Source organism: Haliaeetus albicilla, chromosome 6 (assembly GCF_947461875.1).
Source record: "Haliaeetus albicilla chromosome 6, bHalAlb1.1, whole genome shotgun sequence".
In the NCBI taxonomy this organism is placed as follows: Eukaryota; Metazoa; Chordata; class Aves; order Accipitriformes; family Accipitridae; genus Haliaeetus; species Haliaeetus albicilla.
The window spans coordinates 21,864,742-21,885,435 of record NC_091488.1 but is presented as its reverse complement, the minus strand read 5'-3'; the positions used below and the strand labels follow the sequence as shown (position 1 = coordinate 21,885,435).

General features: G+C 34.8%; 1 protein-coding gene across 1 annotated transcript in view; it reads left to right on the top strand.

Annotated features, from left to right (window-relative positions):
* Positions 1-20,694, top strand: part of NCAM2 (neural cell adhesion molecule 2) — a 332,637-nt gene that overhangs the window by 295,433 nt on the left and 16,510 nt on the right. The window contains exon 16 of the mRNA XM_069785318.1: positions 20,465-20,669. Coding sequence (XP_069641419.1) covers positions 20,465-20,669 — 205 coding nt within the window. The remainder of the gene's footprint in view (positions 1-20,464; positions 20,670-20,694) is intronic.

Below are 20,694 nucleotides of genomic sequence, written 5' to 3'. Positions count from 1 at the left end.
TCTTTCTCAGCAGGGCAGAGATATCCTGTCTGTGTACCTTGCAGCTGGTACAAAAGTGTCCAAACCAGCTGTCATTCTGAACCACTACTATTGTAACCTAAAAACACATCTACAGTTTTATATTAAATTAATCTTAAAAGAAGATGAAACGAAAGATGTTAAAAGAGGATACTTTCTGCAAGTGTTAGATATATTTTCAGAAATTAGTGGCAGAAGATTAATGCAGGTGCTGTCTTCCAAAGGCTTTTATCCAGTCAGTGCTGTTTCTCTGGAAGGCCAGAAGATATATTAAAAACGGCTGCAAGTTGTGTCTTATCATAAGTTTTTTCTTCTTAATAGTGGGAAAATGAGTAAAGCATTTGGGGATAATAAGAAGCCCTTAGACCTATTTTTCTCACTTTGCAATATTGGTTGGTTTGTGTTTTTTTAACTTCCAATACTGCATGAACTATTGGAATTTTTTTTTTTTTATTAACATCCCTGGAAAAGTTTTAGTCCATTGTGCATCTCTTTTTTCAATGCATGTCTGTCACCAATGCTTAAAATCATATAGATAAAGAGGGACAATCTAACGCATGATATTTTCACTCGTCATCACTAGTAGCAAAGATTATATTCTTCATGCCAAACATGATTTTTATCAGTAGTTTTTACAAAAATGCAGCTTCAGCATCTCCAGTGGTGTCAAAATGAATGAAAAATAAAAATAGCTCTTATCAATGCTTTGGGTATGTGTGTGTATATATATGTATTTGAATTTGTGTATGTACATTTTATGATATATTACATAGATAAAATAGGGCTTTTGAACTATACAGAAAGTGTTTTATTGGACAGGAAGCTAGGATAATGAACTTCTTCATCTAGAGACTGAAAATTACTAAGTACAGAAAAATAGAAATGTCTCCCTCATGCTCACAATTTTCTCTAAAGGACAAGTCCTTTTCTTTAATTTTGCTCTCAGTCAAGCAATTCATTGACTTTTTTGGGGTAGAAAAAAATTCTGTATGATCCCACCTGTGTAGCTGGAGTAGGTTTTTGTTCCTGTCACATCTTGCTGCCAAACAGCAGACTCTCTTGCTACAGGTGCTCTCCTTGTCTCTCACATCCCTTCAACCCTGACCCATAGGCTGCAAGAGTCTCCCTGGGGCACAGTCTCCCTAGCTCTGAAGGGAGGAGTAACCTCCCTTTTCTCTAGAAGCATTGACTTGACCCTGACAAGGCATCAGCTAAGAGAAGCCAAGAAGCAGCCTTCTTCATTCTTGTTCTGTATGCCACCACAAAAGTACATAACATTTGTTGACTTACTGTAACTATGAATAAACTTCCAATCTGAATAGTTCTTGTGTCCTTTGAAGCATTTTCCTTAGATTTCAAATCATTTCAGATCTGTTTGAAATTATATTTTACCTGATTACAACCAAGCCTCAACGTCAGGGTAACACATAAAAGCGTGCTTGCGTGACCAAGGCCTCTGCTCCCATTACCATTAGCCTTCCTTGCCACAAGAGCACGTTGCTGGCTCATGTTCAACTTGGTGTCCACCAGGACCCCCAGAGCCATTTCTGCAAAGCTGCTTTCCAGCTGAGTGGCCCCCAGCCATCTACTGGTGTCTGGGGTTGTTCCTCCCCAGGGGCAGGAATTTGCACTTGCCCTTGTTGAACTTCACAAGGTTCCTGTTGGCCCATTTCTCCAGCCTGTCAAGGTCCCTCTGGATGGCAGCATAACCATCTGGTGTATCAGCCACTCCTCCAAGATTTGAGTCATCAGCAAAGTTGCTGATGGTACGCTCTGCCCCATCGTCGAAATCATTGATGATGTTGAACAGGTTTGGACCCAGTATTGACCCCTGGGGTACACCACTAGTCACTGGTCCCCAACTAGACTTCATACCATTGATCAACACTCTCTGGGCCCAGCCATTCAGCCAGTTTCCAATTTCACCTCACTGTCTGCTTATCCAGCCTACGTATCAACAGTTTCTCTTCGAGGATCTTATGGGAGACAGTGTTGAAAGCCTTACTGAAGTCAACGCAGATAATATGCACAGCTCTCCCCTCATCTACCAAGCCAGTCATTTCATCATAGAAGGTTACCTTGGTCAGGCATGACTTTGCCTTTGTGAATCAATTCTGGCTACATCTGATGTAGTAGTTCTTCATGCCTGGGAACAGTTTCCAGGATTAGTTGCTCCATCACCTTCCCAGGGATTGAGGTGAAGCTGACTGGCCTGTAGATCCCTGAGCCCTCCTCCCTGCCCCTTCTAAAGGCAGAAGTGACATTTGCTTTCCCCTGTCCTCAGGGACCTCTCTTAATCTCCATGATCATTCAAAGATTATTGAGAATAGCCCTGCATTGACAGCTCCCTCAGTGCTTGTGGGTGCATCTCATCACAGCTCATGGACTTACATATATCCAGTTTTTTTAAGTATTCCCTGACCTGATCCTTGCTCAGAATTTCCTCACCTCTCCGGATCCTATCCTTACATTTTCAAAGGCAATGATATCTCTGTTATGTTTATTTTCTAGATTTCTCTTTACAGCTGTTCTTCCATAAAACCAAGCCAGATTTTTTTCTTCCTCACTTTCACTTCAGTAGCAACAACAGCATTCTTCTGGCCAGGTTGGGTTTCAGTTATATTTGTGGTATTTTTTTGTCTCAGTACATAATCAATAACCCTTGTGCTTTTGCAGATATAAACTGTCTGTTTTGTTAACTTTAGTCAACAATTCTGTAGGTAATGAGCAAGGGAAAAGTCTAAAGATATTCCCTCTTGAGCATTTTGCAGAACTGCTGGTAGCCAAAATTAGTCATTAGTGATCATGTGTAGCTCAGCTGAAGAGAAGCCCTTTCCAGGTATAATGTGTTATTTCAGAGCAAGGCCACTTTCTGAGGCAGAGTTAGCTATGGGGTAATGTCAGCAGTTGGCTTCTGGTACTTAGTTCTAGGAAAAGTTATGTGGCATCATTAAAAGTTAAATTAGGAGAATCAGGGGGATTTGTAGTCATCATCTTTTGTAGTCTCTTTCCATAGAAAAAGCTAAAATGGCTGCCACTGGGTACTTGAGCCAGGACTAAAAGTCATGACTTGTGGCTTTTAAGTTGCCAGTTTAAATCTCCAGGAAAAGACTGCAGAATTATATTCTGTACTGATTCTTCAGTAATAACATTTTGGCCTGCTTTTCAGCCTATGGTTTGTGACCACACTGCCTATCCATTTATGTGCGTACGTATACCTGTACAAAACTCCATCAATTTGTGTCTTCAGATAACTTTGAATGCAGTTGATGTTTTCACTAAATTTGCCAGAGAACAGAGGCTTCAAAAATAATACATTCCTGTAAACTTTTTTTTTAAAAATAGGTATCTGAGGGTGGAAGTAAAATTCTTTGTAGCTTAGTAAGGAAAATATTGTATTAGAAATTTACACACTTTTAACAATCGGAATAATTTGGGAAAGAAGACTTGTAACTTTCCGACCCTTGATCCTTGCACTACCTTCGATAGCAACAATAAATTTAAACCAAGAAAGAAAAAGAAAAGCACAGGAGTTTGAAGGTATTTCCAAAGGCAAAATTTCCATTACAAGGATCAGAAACTTTAAGTCCATGATGGGTACCTCTTTTGTACAACTTTGTGCATTACGAGATTCCTTATTCTATCTCTGCCACTTTGACTAGTTAGGGTTTTAGTTTAATCTAAAATGAAGAACAAAATGCAGTAGTCAAAAAGGAAAGCCTTGAGGATGTTAGTCTCCTTGCAGCTCTGATCACATTCCCAAGGCAAGGAAGAGCTGCAGCATTACACTTGTGAAATTACCTGCATCATTTTCTCATAGGCTGAAGGATATTGTTATTCCAAAATCAGAACTCAAAAATAAAGACTTTTGTCCGACTTTTGTTCAAATCATAATTCTGAGCTAAAAGTGTAAAGCAAAGTCTTCAGCATGTATTGCTGTATTGGAAGAATAATTTTTATATTTTATTTTCTGAAGAGGGTAGAGAGAAGAGATTAAATGTGTCTTTGAGATCTCATGCTTTGAGAATAGGAGTTGGTAGGAATCACACCAATCAGATAAATTAATATCCAAAACTTCAGAAAGATGACAGCCCCCACAAAACCTACTTGCTTTTGTTTTTCAAAGCAGTACTAGAATTTGCTGAGTAAGAGCCATTTCTCATCAAATCCTGGAGATGAACATTGTTGTAAATGATAGGGCGTGTTCTTGCTGTAAGCTAAAACCAGCTCTGTTTGGTCCATTCCCTGCAAAGAGTAACTTTTTTACGTGAAAAGGGATAGAAATCGCTTACTAAAATTGATAGAACTTATTTGATATGAATCAGAGACAAAAAGGCTTACACTCTCAGTATCATCAGCAGGGTTCATAGGCAAAAAAAAAAGATATTTTTTATAAAATGTCATTCTTACAGTACAGCTATCACAGGAATTAACTAGCACTGAACACTAGAAAAGTAGTGGAATGCTAGAAAAAAAATAGTGAAAAAACTACTCTGTATTCACAGAACTTCTGCTTCAAAAGGAAGTTTTTTTTTTACCTTCTGAATTTAAGTTTGCTTATCTTTTTGAATGCTATGAGAAAAAAAGAAAATCATCATAGATGTTGAATGTTAAAGTGCGAGGCTACACTTATAAACATGGTACTCTTATTCACCTAGAATATTTGTTATGAGTAATTGCTAGCATTATGTTGCTTTATAATTAAAAAAATGTAAGTGCCAATTAAAAGATTAAGTTGATAGATATATTATCTAAAAATACTTAAAAGCTGTGTTATTAAAATAACTGTGGAAGTTTAATGTGTCAAAGAATTTTCTGCTATGAATATAAGGACTAAACTATTTAAGTCTTAATGAAAAGAACAGGTTGTGAAATTTGAACAGCTTGAACAGTCATAATTTCTTTAAAAATGTGTATCATTGAAAACACTGCAGTAGAAATATGTGTGAGGATGAGGTAAAGTCCATAATAGCTCTTAGTTTATTTATATTGCTGTCTTTTCTACTTGATAGTTACCTACACTCAGATGTATATTTGTGCAAGAACAGGGACATATTCGTGTTATAAGAGGATAATGCATTGGTTAAACTTTATGCATCTATGTCCCAAAGGCAAGTTTCCCACCAGAACATATTCACAAAACAACAGCTCTGTGATTTAAGCTAAATTTAAGGTGCATTGCAAAAAAACCTAGAAGATTCAAATCCTAAAACCTAAAAATCCTTTGAGTTTGGGTAGCATTTAAATTCTGCATGTCTTGATCATATATTTGTGGAAAGAGAGAATGATTTTTTCCACCACTTGCCTTTCTCTTCAGCCTGTGAGCTCTCTAGAGTAAGAGATATATCCCAATGTATTTGTGCTAAGATGTCACAAATCATCCTCTACACTGATTTTAACCTTAAATAAATTCTTTTAAAGCTTAAATAAATATAACAAGGGACTGATATAATACAGTTTAAATGCAAAATGCGGTGCTTAACTGTTTTCATCTACTTCCATTACAATTTCTTAAAATTCACTTTCTAAAGTAAGTAAATTAAGATGTAACCAAGGTTATTGTTTATACCACACAAGATTTTCTACATTTCAATTTCTTTTGAAGTCTATTTTGAAACAGTAGCCTAACACTGATATTAGTCACTATCCATATAATTACTGTGCCACTGTAGCTGAAAAAAAACCCCTCAATATCCAGTCAAGATTAAGATGTTTAAACATACACTATATTGCATAAACTTGACTGTATTATCTGCCAAAAAGTGAACTTTCAATATAAATATTAGTAGAAAATATATATGCAAACTTCATATATTGCACTGGGTTACATCCAGACATACTGTGAGGACTCGAATGTCTTGAGAAGTTGCATGTTTTGAAAAGCAACTTTGTTTTATTCCCACCCTAGTATTAAAGTCAGTATCTAATTACCCAGCTGCCTGTGCTAATTGCATTGGTCATTCATATTTCAAGTGGACTTATGTCCATATTACTGATGCCAGTTTTGACAGTGGTCCATTCTGGTCTCTTACGATAATTCAGGAACAAGGTAAACTTATTAGCAAGAAGAAACAGCTAAACCAGTTTTTCTCTTCTTTATCCCCATGCATGATCAGAACCTTCATTTTATGTAATCATTGACTTTTTTTTACAGTTTCTTCTTTCAGCCTATGGGCTGATGTGTGTTGCTGCTTCAAATATTCACTATTTCTGATAGATGTTGCATTGTAGTTTCCTGAGTTCCATGTACCTCCAACATATGAAAGACACCTGAAAGGTAGTATTTAGGTTGGGCTTGGCTGAATGGTTTTGAATCTCAAGGCAAAACAAGAGAGTTGATAGCATGCTTCAGGTTAAGTCCTTAAATAAATTGTTTTAAAATTAGACCAAAAAGTTTACCACTTTGGCTGCTGTTGAGAACCACATGTTGCTGCTATTAAGGTACACCTTTTCTATGTTTTGAGTACTTTACTATCCAGATTTGTCTAGAGCACTTCAATGGTTACCATTTCATCCACACTTTAATCATAAATTGATGTTTCTGTTAGAGTAATGTCTTTCAAGTGATTGTCTTTGGCACAATGTAAATATTAAATTAATTATTTTTTCTCTTTTTTTTTTTCTTTCCTACTGTCACTGTTTTCCTTTTGATACTTTATTTTTCATGTTTTATCAACTTTTTCACTTTTTTTTTCAAATTTACTTCTTCTTCACACTCTTGATTTTCTGTAACAATTCTTATCCACACAGATAGATGCTGTGAAGCTACTAGACGTGAAAATGGAGGCCAGTCCCCGCAGCTCAATGCTGCTGGTTTCTCTTTCATTGTATTCATAAGTTTCTGGTGCATGTTTTGATGCTGTTGATAAGGCAAGCAATATGTTTTCTTCCTTTCCCTCTGAATTTTACATTTACAGGAAAATAAACACAGGCCTGTATAAAAAATTGTACTTTTCTATAGTTCTTCTAAAGTTTCCATTCCTAGTTAAGATCCTAAATACTGTACATACTTCAGACTGTACATGCAAAATTCTTCATCTGGCTTTTTGGAAACCTTGTAAGTTCTGTGACAAATTCAACAGATGATGCTTGGCTCTTCTGTCTGACAGAACTTGGAGAATCTGACTTATTGAATTTGATCAATGTGATTTGATTTTATTTTCTCAACTATATTTTGATTATAAAAAAAAAATCTATGCATAGACCTTACCATTGAAAGTCGCATGGCTTTCTAGGTACACTATCAATTGGTCTTTCATGAGAGCATTTTGATTCTGTATTAATCCTTTTCACAGAGTTGTCCTTACACTAGGTCCTTCCATGATGTACTTTAAACCTTATGCTTAATATCGATATGTTTTGTACTTTCTAGTGGATTTTAACAAACATTTCTTCCCTAATTTATGATCTCTGAATTGCTTTAGTTTATAGTATTTAATTCCCTATACTTTTCCTGTGCCTCTCTGCAGCCATGCCTTAGCACATAAAATAGGTCCCTGCCCACCAAACACACTTCTTGTGACTCTAACAGTGCCACATTTCATTTCACGGCCTTTGTTGGACTTGAAGCTCCAGGGGGCTCAGTGTTGACCTTTAGTAAAGAATGGGGAAAGTAGGTTTCCCTATTTTACACCTTAAGAGATTGGTTTACAAATTCTGCATCTAGAACAATGTATACAATACCTCAGAAAAAAGTTCATTTAGTAAGAGTTCACATAGACATTTTTCTGCATATTTGATTTTAGAATTTATGTATTTGACTAAGTTTATGGTTCATTCCTCTTGCATACAGAATAACACAAGAAAGCAATGCACTTTAACAGCTAAGGCAGAATTAAATATCTATTTTTAGATACTTCCCGTCAAATTGTTACTAACCAAAACAAAGATAATAAATTAACAATACATGTTGATTTTTCCCCCCTTATAGTTCATTTCTTTGGGGATTTAATACCATTATCTTATAACTTTGAAATTAATTGGTCAAATTTAAGTTTTTATGTATCTTCACCTGCGTAATGGATATTCTTATTTCTAAGAAATCGTGATTATGGTCAGTTTTGCCAGTTTCAATTTATTCTTGGAAGTATTTACTTTAAAACATCATTAACAAAACCTCTTCTCATATAAAACAAATAACAATAATTTTAGAAGACTGGGCTATGTCACAAGTAAGATGTCTTCAGAATGCATGTGTGTAAATCTGAAGACTTATTTATTGGCCAAAATACTTTTTTTAAAATTTCATATATTTAGTATAATGAAGTAGACGGAATTCAAGCAAATGTCATTCTAAAAATGTTAGCTTCATTGTGATCTGTAGAAAATCTCTCACCATGTTCAGTGGGGCCACTATTTCATTTGCAGCCCTTGCCACTATGTTATATCACTTTAACCTAATGCTCTGCCATTAATTTGAAATTAATTACATTGACATGTGCCCAGCATAGTATGGTAAAGAAGTAGAATTTCTATTCTAATTTTGTAAGAGTCAAAACTTTGGGTTCCTAGTCAGAGTCAGTTGGGTGAAAGCCTAGTTTTGCATGCACAAACATTGTGAATACATGGATTAGTTTTATAAGTGTTATTGTTGTAACAAAAACTATCTATTTGTTTAATGCTTAAGGGCTTATTGAATCTACAGACAATAGTTAATGAAGGATAGGGATCTTAACATTAAGCTATCTTTTTTAATGAAAATTTTCTCTTTAACTGTGATACAGAGGATTTGGAATTGCTAGCTACATGTAACAGTTATCAAAAGCTTTCAGGTGTGAGAACACGTTTTCAGTTCAGTATAACTCTGATAAGTGCTATTGCTTATGCTAATTTTTTTTTAGGGGAAGAATCACCTTGGGCAGGAACTTTTGCAGGAGGCTTTATTTGTTTCTAACCATTTCTAAAATCCAGATAGTGAAAATGTTTGTTGTTGTCATTATTGCCACTTTTTTCCTGTGGTAACAAAACAAAAAACTGCAAGTACATCTCTACTTATGATCAGAGAACTGACTTTTGGCAAATATGTAGTAAGTAGATGCTGCTTGTATTCCCAAGGGGGGAAGAACCCCAACCTGTCCAAGTCTGGCCTCATTAGAAGCCTCTGAAAATCTCAGTTCACAACTGGTCAACAGTGAATAGTTTGATCTCCACTGAGTGCTTTGGCACAAGCAGACCACAATCTGCTCCCAGGAGCTCTTTCTCAGTTTGCAGGAGCACAGTGGTGCACAAACACCGGGGCTCCTTCTTGGACCAGGGGAGCAGTGAATTCTTTTGAGAGGCTGTTTTCTGCAGTCATGTCCCTTCTGCATTCTGATCCCATTGTAAGATAGGGGCTGGATGCATACACGGAAACAGAATTTTCTCTTACGGACAAAATAGAGATAGAGTGCTGTTCTGAATAATAACAATCACAACTAATGAGCATCTGCCACTGGATTAAAAGGTCTTGAGTAAAACTTAGATGGTTTTATAGAATTAAACATAAAATAGGGTCTCATTAAGGTTCCACAGACAGTTCGATTCTGGTATTTCCTTGTTTTGCAGCATTTTCCTAATTTCCTAAAATTTGAAACATTTAAGCTGTTCTACTAAACATTTTCTTACATATTTTACCTGTCATCTACTTGTCTCTGTTCTTACTTTTTTTATAAAGCAAGACAGGAGACTACTACAGGTATGTATAAAAGTAGAAGAATTATAATTTCTAAATAATTTTCTTACTCTTGTTAGACATTCGAAGTACTCTTTACCAGTTATAAATTTATTATCTTAGCAAGTCATTCTAACATTGCTGATGACAAGATAGGAATTAGGGCACAGGGAGTGATTGACTGTGAACTCTTCAAACATGTTGTGAAAGAGCTAATGAAAAGCCTTTAGAAATTTTAGAAGCTAAATATACATTATAAATGACAAGTTGGCTTTTATCCTCAGTGTCACAATGCCAGTGGGATAAAGAGATAAAGTTGGATCACTTCCCCTGTTAAATGAGAAAAATTTTAGGTCTGCTCCAGTTTATATTCTTCTGCTTTATACATTTTGAGGTTATCAGGTAATTTAAATATGATCCTTTTCTTTTGGCCCTACTCTTCCCGTCAAAGTCCAAAGATGATGAGTTAAGCCAATATTATAGGGATTCTGTGACAGCAGAGCCAGACAGTTCTGGGCAGCATCCCAAAACCTCTGTAATGAGAAAGAAAAAGAGGAAGAGAATAATGTCTTCGGGTTGTCATGTATCTCCTGAGATGAATAACTAATACAGTTTTGTTTGTATTTCTCTTTAAGAATGTTTCATAATTCTTTCTTTAAAAACAATGACAGCAAGATTATTTTACAATATTTTGTGCAATCTGTGGGAAGATACAGAAGATTTTAAAATCTTGTCTTCCTACAGACAAGAATGAGGAAAAAATGAGAAGAAACATTTGCAAATTAAATTATAATTGGTAGGTATAGGCTGAACAGCTTTAAAATTGCAGTTTAAACTGTATTACAATGATAAATATGTCTTCACAAATTTAATTAAATATTCTGCTGTCATTAGTACTTAAATGTTAGAGAAGTAAATTTGTTCCTTTAAATGTAGTAATCGTAAAAGGGATTTTAGGTCTTATGATTGACAGAGTAAAATGTTACCATTTTTCCAGCATTTTCACATATTTTGAAATGCTAATATTCAACTGCCTATTGGACTGAAGTCCTAAAATATTCTGCATTGAACTTATGCCTTAAATCCAAATTGGTGGCACAGAAACGTAAAAAGGGTAATGATTATTCTGTGATATAGCAGTGTATCTCTAAGGAACATTATTTTTTTAAATGTTTTCATTTACAAGCTTTTGAGACTAAGGCTGGCTTCTTCCCTAATCAGGTTTTACTTGTTGTCTTTCTTGTTTCCAGAGTTTTGACAAGTTCCTAACAGTTGCAAATTATTCATGAATCAAAGTATTTACATAATACAACTTCAAATGTGATCCTTCATTTATTAAAGTAGGGTTATTAGAAAATAAATTGCTGTCTAGCTAAATAGGAAAAACATTGCCCAGAAAAAGACATGTATGCTGCATACATCAGAAATAAAATATATCCATCTGTGTGGTTTTATGAAGTGTACAAAACATACCATCACCAAGCAACAAAATAACATTCCATTTAATTTTGTGATGGAAGTATAAGGCCAAGCACTGATGTAAAAAATATGATGTCCATATGAAAAATAGATATTTAAAAGATAAACAGATATAGTGGGTTAATTACATAAGTAACTGTATGACTAATACTTGGATTCCTGGGCCTTACCATGTATTATCTTCCCAGCATGCAAACCTCATTCACTAAATTTAGTAACTCTTTGTGTATGCAAATGTAAAGTTAACTAGTTAAGCCTTACAAAACAATTTCATTTTTTTTTAAAGATGTAATGGAGACTTATATACAATTTGTGATTGTGCTAATAGTCTCCAATCTTCTACCCATTGTCCAGTATCTTGATAATTTCTAATTGCTCTTTTTGGGGGGATTTTTACAAGAGAAGGAAAAAAAACCTCTTACTTTTAGGAAGTAGTTTGAACAATATCAAGGCAAATGCAGCTTCTGAGGTCTATAATGACATCACTGAAATCTTTGCTACATCTAGAGCTCATCTGAGCTTATCACATTGTACTTCATCCATCCCATTTCTCCAGGCGTATAAGGAATCTTAAGTTTTCCTTTGGTACACATTTATCAGGCTTAATGTATAAGTGATGGAAACTCACAGGGAAAATCCTATTCCTTGTAATGTCAATGACAGCATCATAATAAAGCTAATGGTGTCAAATATCAAGTGTAGAGAATCTACCAACTTTGCCTCTTTAGAAAAAAGTAGCTGTATGGAAGCTGTGTGCTTGAGAGCTGTGTTAAGTTGTGATGTTTTACAAGAACTAGATCAAGCAACTGAGGTAGGAATATCCATTTTTGTTCATTTTTATATGTTTTAAAGTCCTGAGAAACAGTAGTAGTAATTCTTGCCACCATAGTCCCATTATGTTGTATGATATTCTTATTAATAGTTCTTTATATTTATTTTACGTTTAATATTTTTGTAGCAGTAATTGCTAGTGAATATTTTATTTTCATATAATTTTAATTATAATGCATGTTAAGTGAGCTTAATACAAGCAAAGTAAATCTTACTGAGTGTATATTTCCAACAAAATTACATTTGAAAATATATACAATGTACTAAAAACTACTTCTGTAAAAAATATTGCAAGCACTGCAGTTTCTGTTTTCAAAAACATGAAAGGCATTTGTGAAACAATGGCGCTTTTTTTTTCATCTCATTCATGTTTCACTACCATTTTGCTCCACTGATTTCTTCCATACATGCAGTACTTGCTGTCATCTCCGCTTTCTTCCTGAAGAATGCGTGCATAGTGTAAAAGTGATGGCCCTCAGCATCTTTCCAAACACAGTGTCAAGAAATGTATGTAACCTTGTGCATCTTTCATCTGTTGTTCAAAGTCCATTTTAGTTTATGCAACTTCTGTCTTCATTTTTCTAATAAAGAAAACTGACTTAAAGCATTTCTATCTGTATTTTCTTTATTACTGATAAATGCTGTTTTTCTTGTGTTATCTACATTATGTATTTTGTAACTGAAGAGTTTTTTAAACATTGTATCAATATTTTTGTTTCAACAGTAAACCTCAGTGTTTTATCCAGTAATGAATATTTAACCCCCCCCACGCACACACAGAAAGCGCCCCCCCGTCGTCCCCCCCCCCGCCCCCCCCCCAATCATTACAATTAGAATTCTTCAATTTTTAGTTTGGTTCATATTAGGTGGCTGCCATGCTACTCCACTAATGGAGCAAGTATGTGAAGTGTCTATATAGATACATGGCCTGAGCGCTTGAACCATATAGATTTAATCTGCCTACTTGAAACAGTTGTATCCCAAAAGGCAGATGTTTTAATACTGGGAGAAACTATATTGGTACATGGCACTTAAACCAAGTACAACTCTGCTGACACTTGCAGTTGTACCAGTGTAACTATTTCAAGTAAAAACATGCACCATATACTGGCTGCACCCATAATATTAAAATTCTCTTTTTGTAGCTAATGCTATAAAATAATTATACATTTAAAATATTATTCCAAGTAATACATCTCAAAACTGTTGGTTTTGCATTTACATATGTCTTAAAGAGCTAAAAGAAAGTGCTGTCAAACCTGAAATATTTTATCAATTCAAATACAATCCCAACATAGTTCAACTTTTTTTGAGGTCTCCTGACTATAGTACTCTGGTTACAGCTGTCATCCAGTATAAAGATGCAAAAATCTCTCAGGTCTTTGTGGTATGTGCGCAGTGTGATTTTGAATTCCCCTAAAGAAAGCAATTAAAATAATTTATCCTTTTATGTAATAGCAGTACTGAAACCACACATAAGTGTATGTTTTCAGTACCCATGTCAATCTTAATTAATCTGCACAGGTTCTTGGAAATTCCTCCAAGAGACATGTTCAGTAAATCTGCTGTCAATTTGAATGGAAGAAAGCGGGACACAGAAACTTAATTATTTCCCCAAGGCTTTCTGAAACCTGGGTGCCGAGCTGATGCCACAAACTCCACAAAAATGCCATCATTGCCCAACCTGTCCTCCCTCAATGCACAGGAGGGCTGGGATCTCTCTGCCCGCTTTTCTCTGGGGCTTCACGTAGAAGTAGGCACTGGTAAAAAAATACTCTTTACTATGGCGACTGAGTAAATACATGAAAGAAGGGGCTGTAGCTACCTGATAACTCTTTAGACACGTTAGAAATGCTTTTGAAGGCTGCGTAGGGATAGTTTGATGATGCCAGGAATAATTTTTTAAAACTTTGCTTAAAAAATAATAAAGCAAAACTCCAAATAATATTTTCACAAGCCAGCACACTTCTTCTAGTTAACACAGACTTCTTTCCTTTCTTTTATCCCTTAGCGGACACAGACAAGACATTGTTGACAGGAACACTCAAGCTGCTAACTGCATTACAGCATTTGTTTTATTTAGCATTTATGTTTTGTTTAAGACACCTTCATAGGAAAAATGATGTAAAGGGCCATTAGAGTAAATAAGAACTCAAGTCCTACTTACTCAGTACCCAGAAAGTGTCATAATAAAATAAATTTTCCTGTAAAATTTAGAGGGAAAAAGTAATTTCAGAAAACTTGTTGGCAAGAGGATCTCTGCCATAATAAAGAAAAGCTCCCTCACTCAGATAAGTATCAGAAAAGCATAACATTTCTGATAGATACCATTTTAGACATGCTCAATTTCATAGCTCACATCTTTATAATTGATAACCCTGGTTGGTACCACAGACTCCCTTGGCTGTGAATGCCCATCCCTCCTGTGCGCCGTTGTCTATGGTATACAGCCCCTTCTTTATGGCTCCTCTTGCTGCCAGTGAAACCATTAAAACTCCACTGCAATCAGGCTCAGATTTCATTGGAGATGGTAGACAATGAAGGTATGTCATTTATGAGTAGAAGAAAGTTAGCAGAAACCATCTCTTCAGTCAGTTAGTTACATCGGGATCAATAATACTGTCCTCTTATTTTTCAAACCTGTGTGTCAAGCATATCTGTCAGAACATATTACTCAGTTGTGCAGTACAGAGCACATACCTCATGTGCTTGTACACTACCCTTCAGCAGTATCTGTCCTAGCAGAAAGTTATAGGAAAAATCACTGGGGAAGAAAAAACATTAAAATTAATGTTGATTATAGCTTTGGTAACATCTTTTTGTATTAAGGAACAGGACAGAAAAGGATATTACTTACTGTCATGGTCTCTTTGCATCTCACATTCCCCCAGTAAATGTTGCACAGAATCATAATAATTTTTTAAAAGTTGATACTGCAACTGTATTGATTTGTTTATTTCATTTGAAGGTAGACATGTAGCTCCTGGGCAGTTACCTGGCTCAAAAGCCAAGTTTTATTGGTTTAAATTACTAAAAGCAGCTCATGCAGCTCTGGCTTTGGCAGCCAAATTATTGGAGCTTGTTTGCATAGGGGGATCATTGGTTGTTTACTCCTTTTTGCCTGATGTGATTTTTATCTCAGTAAGGAACAGGAGTGCCTAGTAATGGGAAGCTTTTGTACAAAGCTAAGAAATGGTTCCTCTTCTAATTAATATAGTCTTCCAGCATCATACCATTCTCAGTAAAAAAGCTGAATACATGCTACATTCACAGGCTACCCAAGATAGAGTTCATTTTGGGTACCTGTAACTTGTAAGATTTGCTATCCTTACCGCCCCCCCCCCCCCCCCCCCCCTTCCAGATCTTTAGCTTGGCAATGCTTGTTCTAGCAATGGTCTTAGCTTTCCACCATTATAGTATGAACTGGTAGAAAAACCTTGTACAGTTGTTTAACTTTTTGGTACTACATTATGATTGTTTGGATGCTTGTCAATGGATACTGATTTTTAAGATCTATGTTTTCTATCTTTTTAGAGATTTTGAATAAGTATATACATCTTGTAAGCCTTTGGTTCTAAGAAAAGTTCCAGATCATATCTAAAATTCAAAGACAACATTCATAGGCAGTGAAGAAATACCATCATGATTGGACAGCCTTTTTTTAAGAGTCAATAGAGCAGAGCAGTTCAAGATGATAAATAAGAATGTGCTTTTTTTCTGCCACTACCCAGTGCAATATTTTCAAATTCATCCTCTAGCTCATAATTTTCAACTACTTTAGCTCGAGAGCAGTTCCTACTTGAGCTTCAGACTGATCTGAAAGAAAGGACAAACTTATGCATAGTATCCCTGCACACTCATTCTCATCCATTCAAATGTAGCTGCCAGGTGCTACCCTATGAGTGCAGGAAAGTGTTTAATAACATTACTTTTTTTCTTTAAAAATGTAAATTACTCTAAAAGGTTAAGGGCTATATAGAATCATCTATCTTTGATTTTTCCTTTAATCCATGCCTGCTAAGGAGGAGGAGATGGGAAGTAAGGCACAAAAAGGTGCTAACTTGCTTCTTTTTTCCAACAAAACTTAGAATCACTGAATGGTTGAGGTTGGAGGGGACCTCTGGAGGTCATCTTGCCCAAACCCCCTGCTCAAGCAGAGTACTTATTATAAAGCTTGCAATTAATATTTTATTGTACCAGCAGTTGAATATATACAATGTGATTCTGTAAGAGTATGGAGAAATTCTGTTACATCAAAGGACATACATTCATGTAACGTCAGTCCAAATGTCTTAATGTTGCATATTAAGTTCCTGTCCCTTTGTGCAGAGGCAAAAGCTTTTAGTTTTCCACATACAAAGTATAACTGTATATTCTGTGTGCATATGTAGATGGTGGCGCTCTCTTTAGACCCGCTTCCCTTTAGAGTATCTGATATAGACTCCTTAAAGGAATTCAGTCTGAACTTACATTTGAGGGTCCAGAAAATTTATCTTTCCAGTTAGTTCTCTTCACTGGGAAATTCTGTTTTACTTGCCAAAGCTCTTCACTGCTCTTTCCCATTCAAATAATGATTTGTGCAAAAATGTTCAGTTATTTTATTAGAAGTTAGAAACACAACTTAATGAATAAGTGGGAACTTGTAAATTGCCAATACTTTCCATGCCTTTTATAGAAACTTGCTTCAATTTTTTAAATTGCATTTCTGAAAGTTTTGTAATCTTACTTCCATAAGTATTAATTGATGACCACTGATTTGAGGAAGTGGATGAATGAAGTAACTTTGTTTAAAGTTGATGGTTTCCTTCATTATCATGGCAAGGTGTATTATATTATTTATGTCACATTCTATATAACAAAAAGCATATAATTTTAAATTTGGCATATTTTTGACAAATGATAATTGAAACTTACTCAGAACTGTGGAACTTACTTGCACTTTTTTTTTTCAACCAGTGTTTTAAAAAGCTCCACTATGATTAGATTACTAAGTCAGGTCTACAGTAAACCTTTTCACAAAGTTGTTAAGAACTGATTGTCTCACATTAACATTTATTTTTTAAAATTTAAAATCATAAAAGTGTTTTTTTCAACTAGGAAAAAAAGGCATATAATGTATAAATACTTTATTGTTGTAGAGCATAAAGTGGAACTAATGTTTTGAGTCCATTTGGTACATACTGGAACATTGTTAAAAAAAATATAAAATCATTGCCTTATAATGTGGGGGGGTTTATTTATTTATTTTTTATTGTTTAAGAATTGTTGCAGTAAAGCTATTCCCAATTTAATTTAGGGCAAAACTTTTTGATAACAAAGGTGTTTTTCAAAGTTGGTTGAAAGGCTATATGTAGTATAACATTAACATTTCATCCAGTCACAGAATTAATACTTCCTTTGATTTCATAAGATCTTAAGACAAAATTTCACGTTGTTTTGATACCATAGATATATTAAGATATGATTTTTGAAAGCAGTCAGGACAGACCTAAGTCTGCTTTAATAGAGATTTGCATTAGTTTTACAACTGACTTTTGTGGGAGCAGATAGACCAGTACAAAGTCACAGCAATTTAAGAAAGAATAGAATTAAGCCAAAGATTAACTTAAAAAAAAATTATCTATTTTCATTAATATTAAAAATAAACCATAACAAAGGTACTTTTAAAGCCTAAGACAGGTGAGAAGGCTGATGACAGCAGTGCTCCTCACCCCAGAGCAGGATGTGGACACATTCCTGTCGCTCTTTGGGGTGTGGGAGATAAAGGAGACAAATGTTGGAAAGGTATTGGCAAACATAAGAAATCAGACTTTCAAATGTTGTGAAAAAGAAACCTGTATGGACAAATGGGTTGCAAGTAAGAAAAATAGGATTTGGGACAAGTAGGGCAGTAGTAAGGATGGGGAATACTGAACAAAAAGGAAATTATCAGTCATAAAGAGATAGAAAAATATGTAACAGTCAAATATTTAGGTCTCAGATGTCCCACCAATACCAAGAAGAAAAACAATGAAAAACAAAGTCTTACCCACAACTATGGCAAATCAATCTGAATATCATTGTACAAAGGAGTAATATTGTTACTATAAACATTTCCTTTACTTGCCAGTGAAAATGTTGTGTAGGCTTTTGTGTCACTGAATCATTCGGGGGGGGAGGGAGGCTTGCCACATCACAATATTCCAGTGACACTGGAAATGCTGTTTACATCAGTGAAAAATGTATCTCCCCATGGTAAAGATTTCTTAACACTGCATTAAAAAAAGAAAAAAGAAATCCTAAAAATGCAACAGCAACAAAACAACCCCAAATCCCTTTAAAAATATGGAATAAAAAACCCTAATTTTTTCTCCTCCACATTTTATTTAGTGGTTAAGAAGGTATAGAGAGGAAAACTTTGCTGTATAAAAACTGTCTAAAACTGGACTGTATAGAATTTACGAGTATTATATCTGTTGAAACATATGAGCTTTTCAATAAACTGGAATTAAATATCATTTATATCTTCCTGACAATTCAGACTGGTAAACATAAATGACTGACGTTTACAAAGGAAGTCATCAAATAGATGGGTGAATGTGTGGATAAAGTAAGTTTTGGAAGATGTATCAGAAATTATAATATTTAACTAGGAATGTTGATGTTGGAAAAAAAAGAAAGAAAATGAATTCTTGTGAAATGTCAACTTCCAATATTGCTGATGGAGCTATGCATAAATGATACATCATTTCATTAACGTGCCATTATTTTTGTTATTTATATGATGTTTTTTAAGTCTTTCTGAAGAAAGGAAAGTAACCTTGAAGTAATATCTGCCTGTTTATCTGCCTATCCATCCATGTAAATATATTCATTGAATTCTGACTTATTGCATAATAACATTCTGAAGAACAGTTCTATAACGAAACAACCCATACAATAGACTATGAATCAATTACATAAGAAGTAAAATGTTCCCCTTCTTTTGAGAAAAGTTTTCCATTTAAGAATTCTGTCACATAGACTAACAGAATATATATTTCTGTTAGTATGTATTGATTTAGAAGTCCTCAAGAAAGTAATTTTCAAATTGTTTGAAAAGGTAAATAGATACTTTCTTAAAAATTAGTTAAGCAGCAATAGGAAAGCTTAAGTGATATTCTTAATCTGAAAACAGTCCACAATGTATCAGGGAGGTGGAAGAGAAAGAAGAGGAAGATGGTAACAGTAGCCCCATTAAAACATTTTTATTTTATTACATTATATTATGTTTTGGTGTCTGTTACAACAGTATTCGAATGATCTCCTGTCAGAAAAATCTTGCTCCTATTTTGGCAACAGGCACAGATACAGCTGCAAATGGAAATATATCACTGCACTGCTGACTCATGCATCACTCCAAGGCATGGTAACACTAAGCAAGCAATGCTCATGTGCAACACCAACATGCAAAAAAACCCAGTTCCACTCCCCTATGGAGTTTGCTCAGGACATAGTGTCACACAACGCAATTGTCACTAGCCAATTTCTGAGCTAGACTGGCACCTTCTTGATTTAGCTGGGTGCATGAACCATTACTGAGAAGACTTTTTTTCCCCCTAGTTTATTGATCAGATACAAGTCCTCTCCTTTATAAGGGTCATCTGAGTTCACAAACACAATAGTTCTTTTGAGAATCACACTATTCAAAACAGTCTGTAGCATTACTGTCTGTTATGGAAATGTCAACTGAGTCAAAATATGAAAATATATTTTTCTGAGATTTGTAATGAAGTAAAATTAGCTAGGCATCAGCTTTCATAATACAAATAAAGCAAGCAAGATCAGGTGTGGAATATGTTTATTTTGAACTGTATGAATGTATTTTCAAGATACAAGACTTTACAAAATGAGTTCCTAACCCTATAATCATTTAATAATATACATAGTTTTCCTCATACTAATTTATTTAAGACTAAGTGTGTGCAACTGTTTGCAGATTAAATAGCTTGAATTAACTTCTTTGAAGACTTTTTCATTTTGCTTTAATTAAAAAAATGACCTTTTCAAGAATAAATACTGGTTTGGCACACTCTGAAACCTTTCAGTAACTCTGTGTAGCACCACTGCTAATTAATTATATTTGAAATGTGGAAATTGACAACTCATATCAACTATTATTATGTTGAACATTTAAAATGTTTTTCTTAGGCTGCATACTGATACTCTTAGTCTTGGAATGTTAAGATGTGATGTTATTTGTTATTAAATAATGTCATTTATGCTCTGTGACCATATTGGAATTTTGGCAATGGGAAAATATTATATAGAAAAGATGTGTTTTGTGATTTTTTTTTTTTAATCAGGTTGTATACATGCTTAATCTTCAGGACAGTTTATTTCCATTAATTTCTTAATGATTCATTTCTAAACATCCTTTAGCCTCCTGGCCTACAGCTTATAAGCTTTAGGAAATGCTATTCTTTGGGATGAATTTTGTTAATGAATTTTAATTTTCTTTCCTTCAAGACACTCTTTTTAATGGTCTTGGACTTGGTGCTGTCATTGGCCTGGGAGTGGCAGCCCTTTTATTAATCCTGATTGTGACTGATGTTAGCTGCTTCTTTGTACGACAATGTGGATTACTAATGTGCATCACCAGGAGGATCTGTGGTAAAAAGAGTGGTTCAAGTGGAAAAAGTAAAGAACTGGAAGAAGGAAAGGCTGCTTACTTGTGAGTATTAATCACATATTTTGGA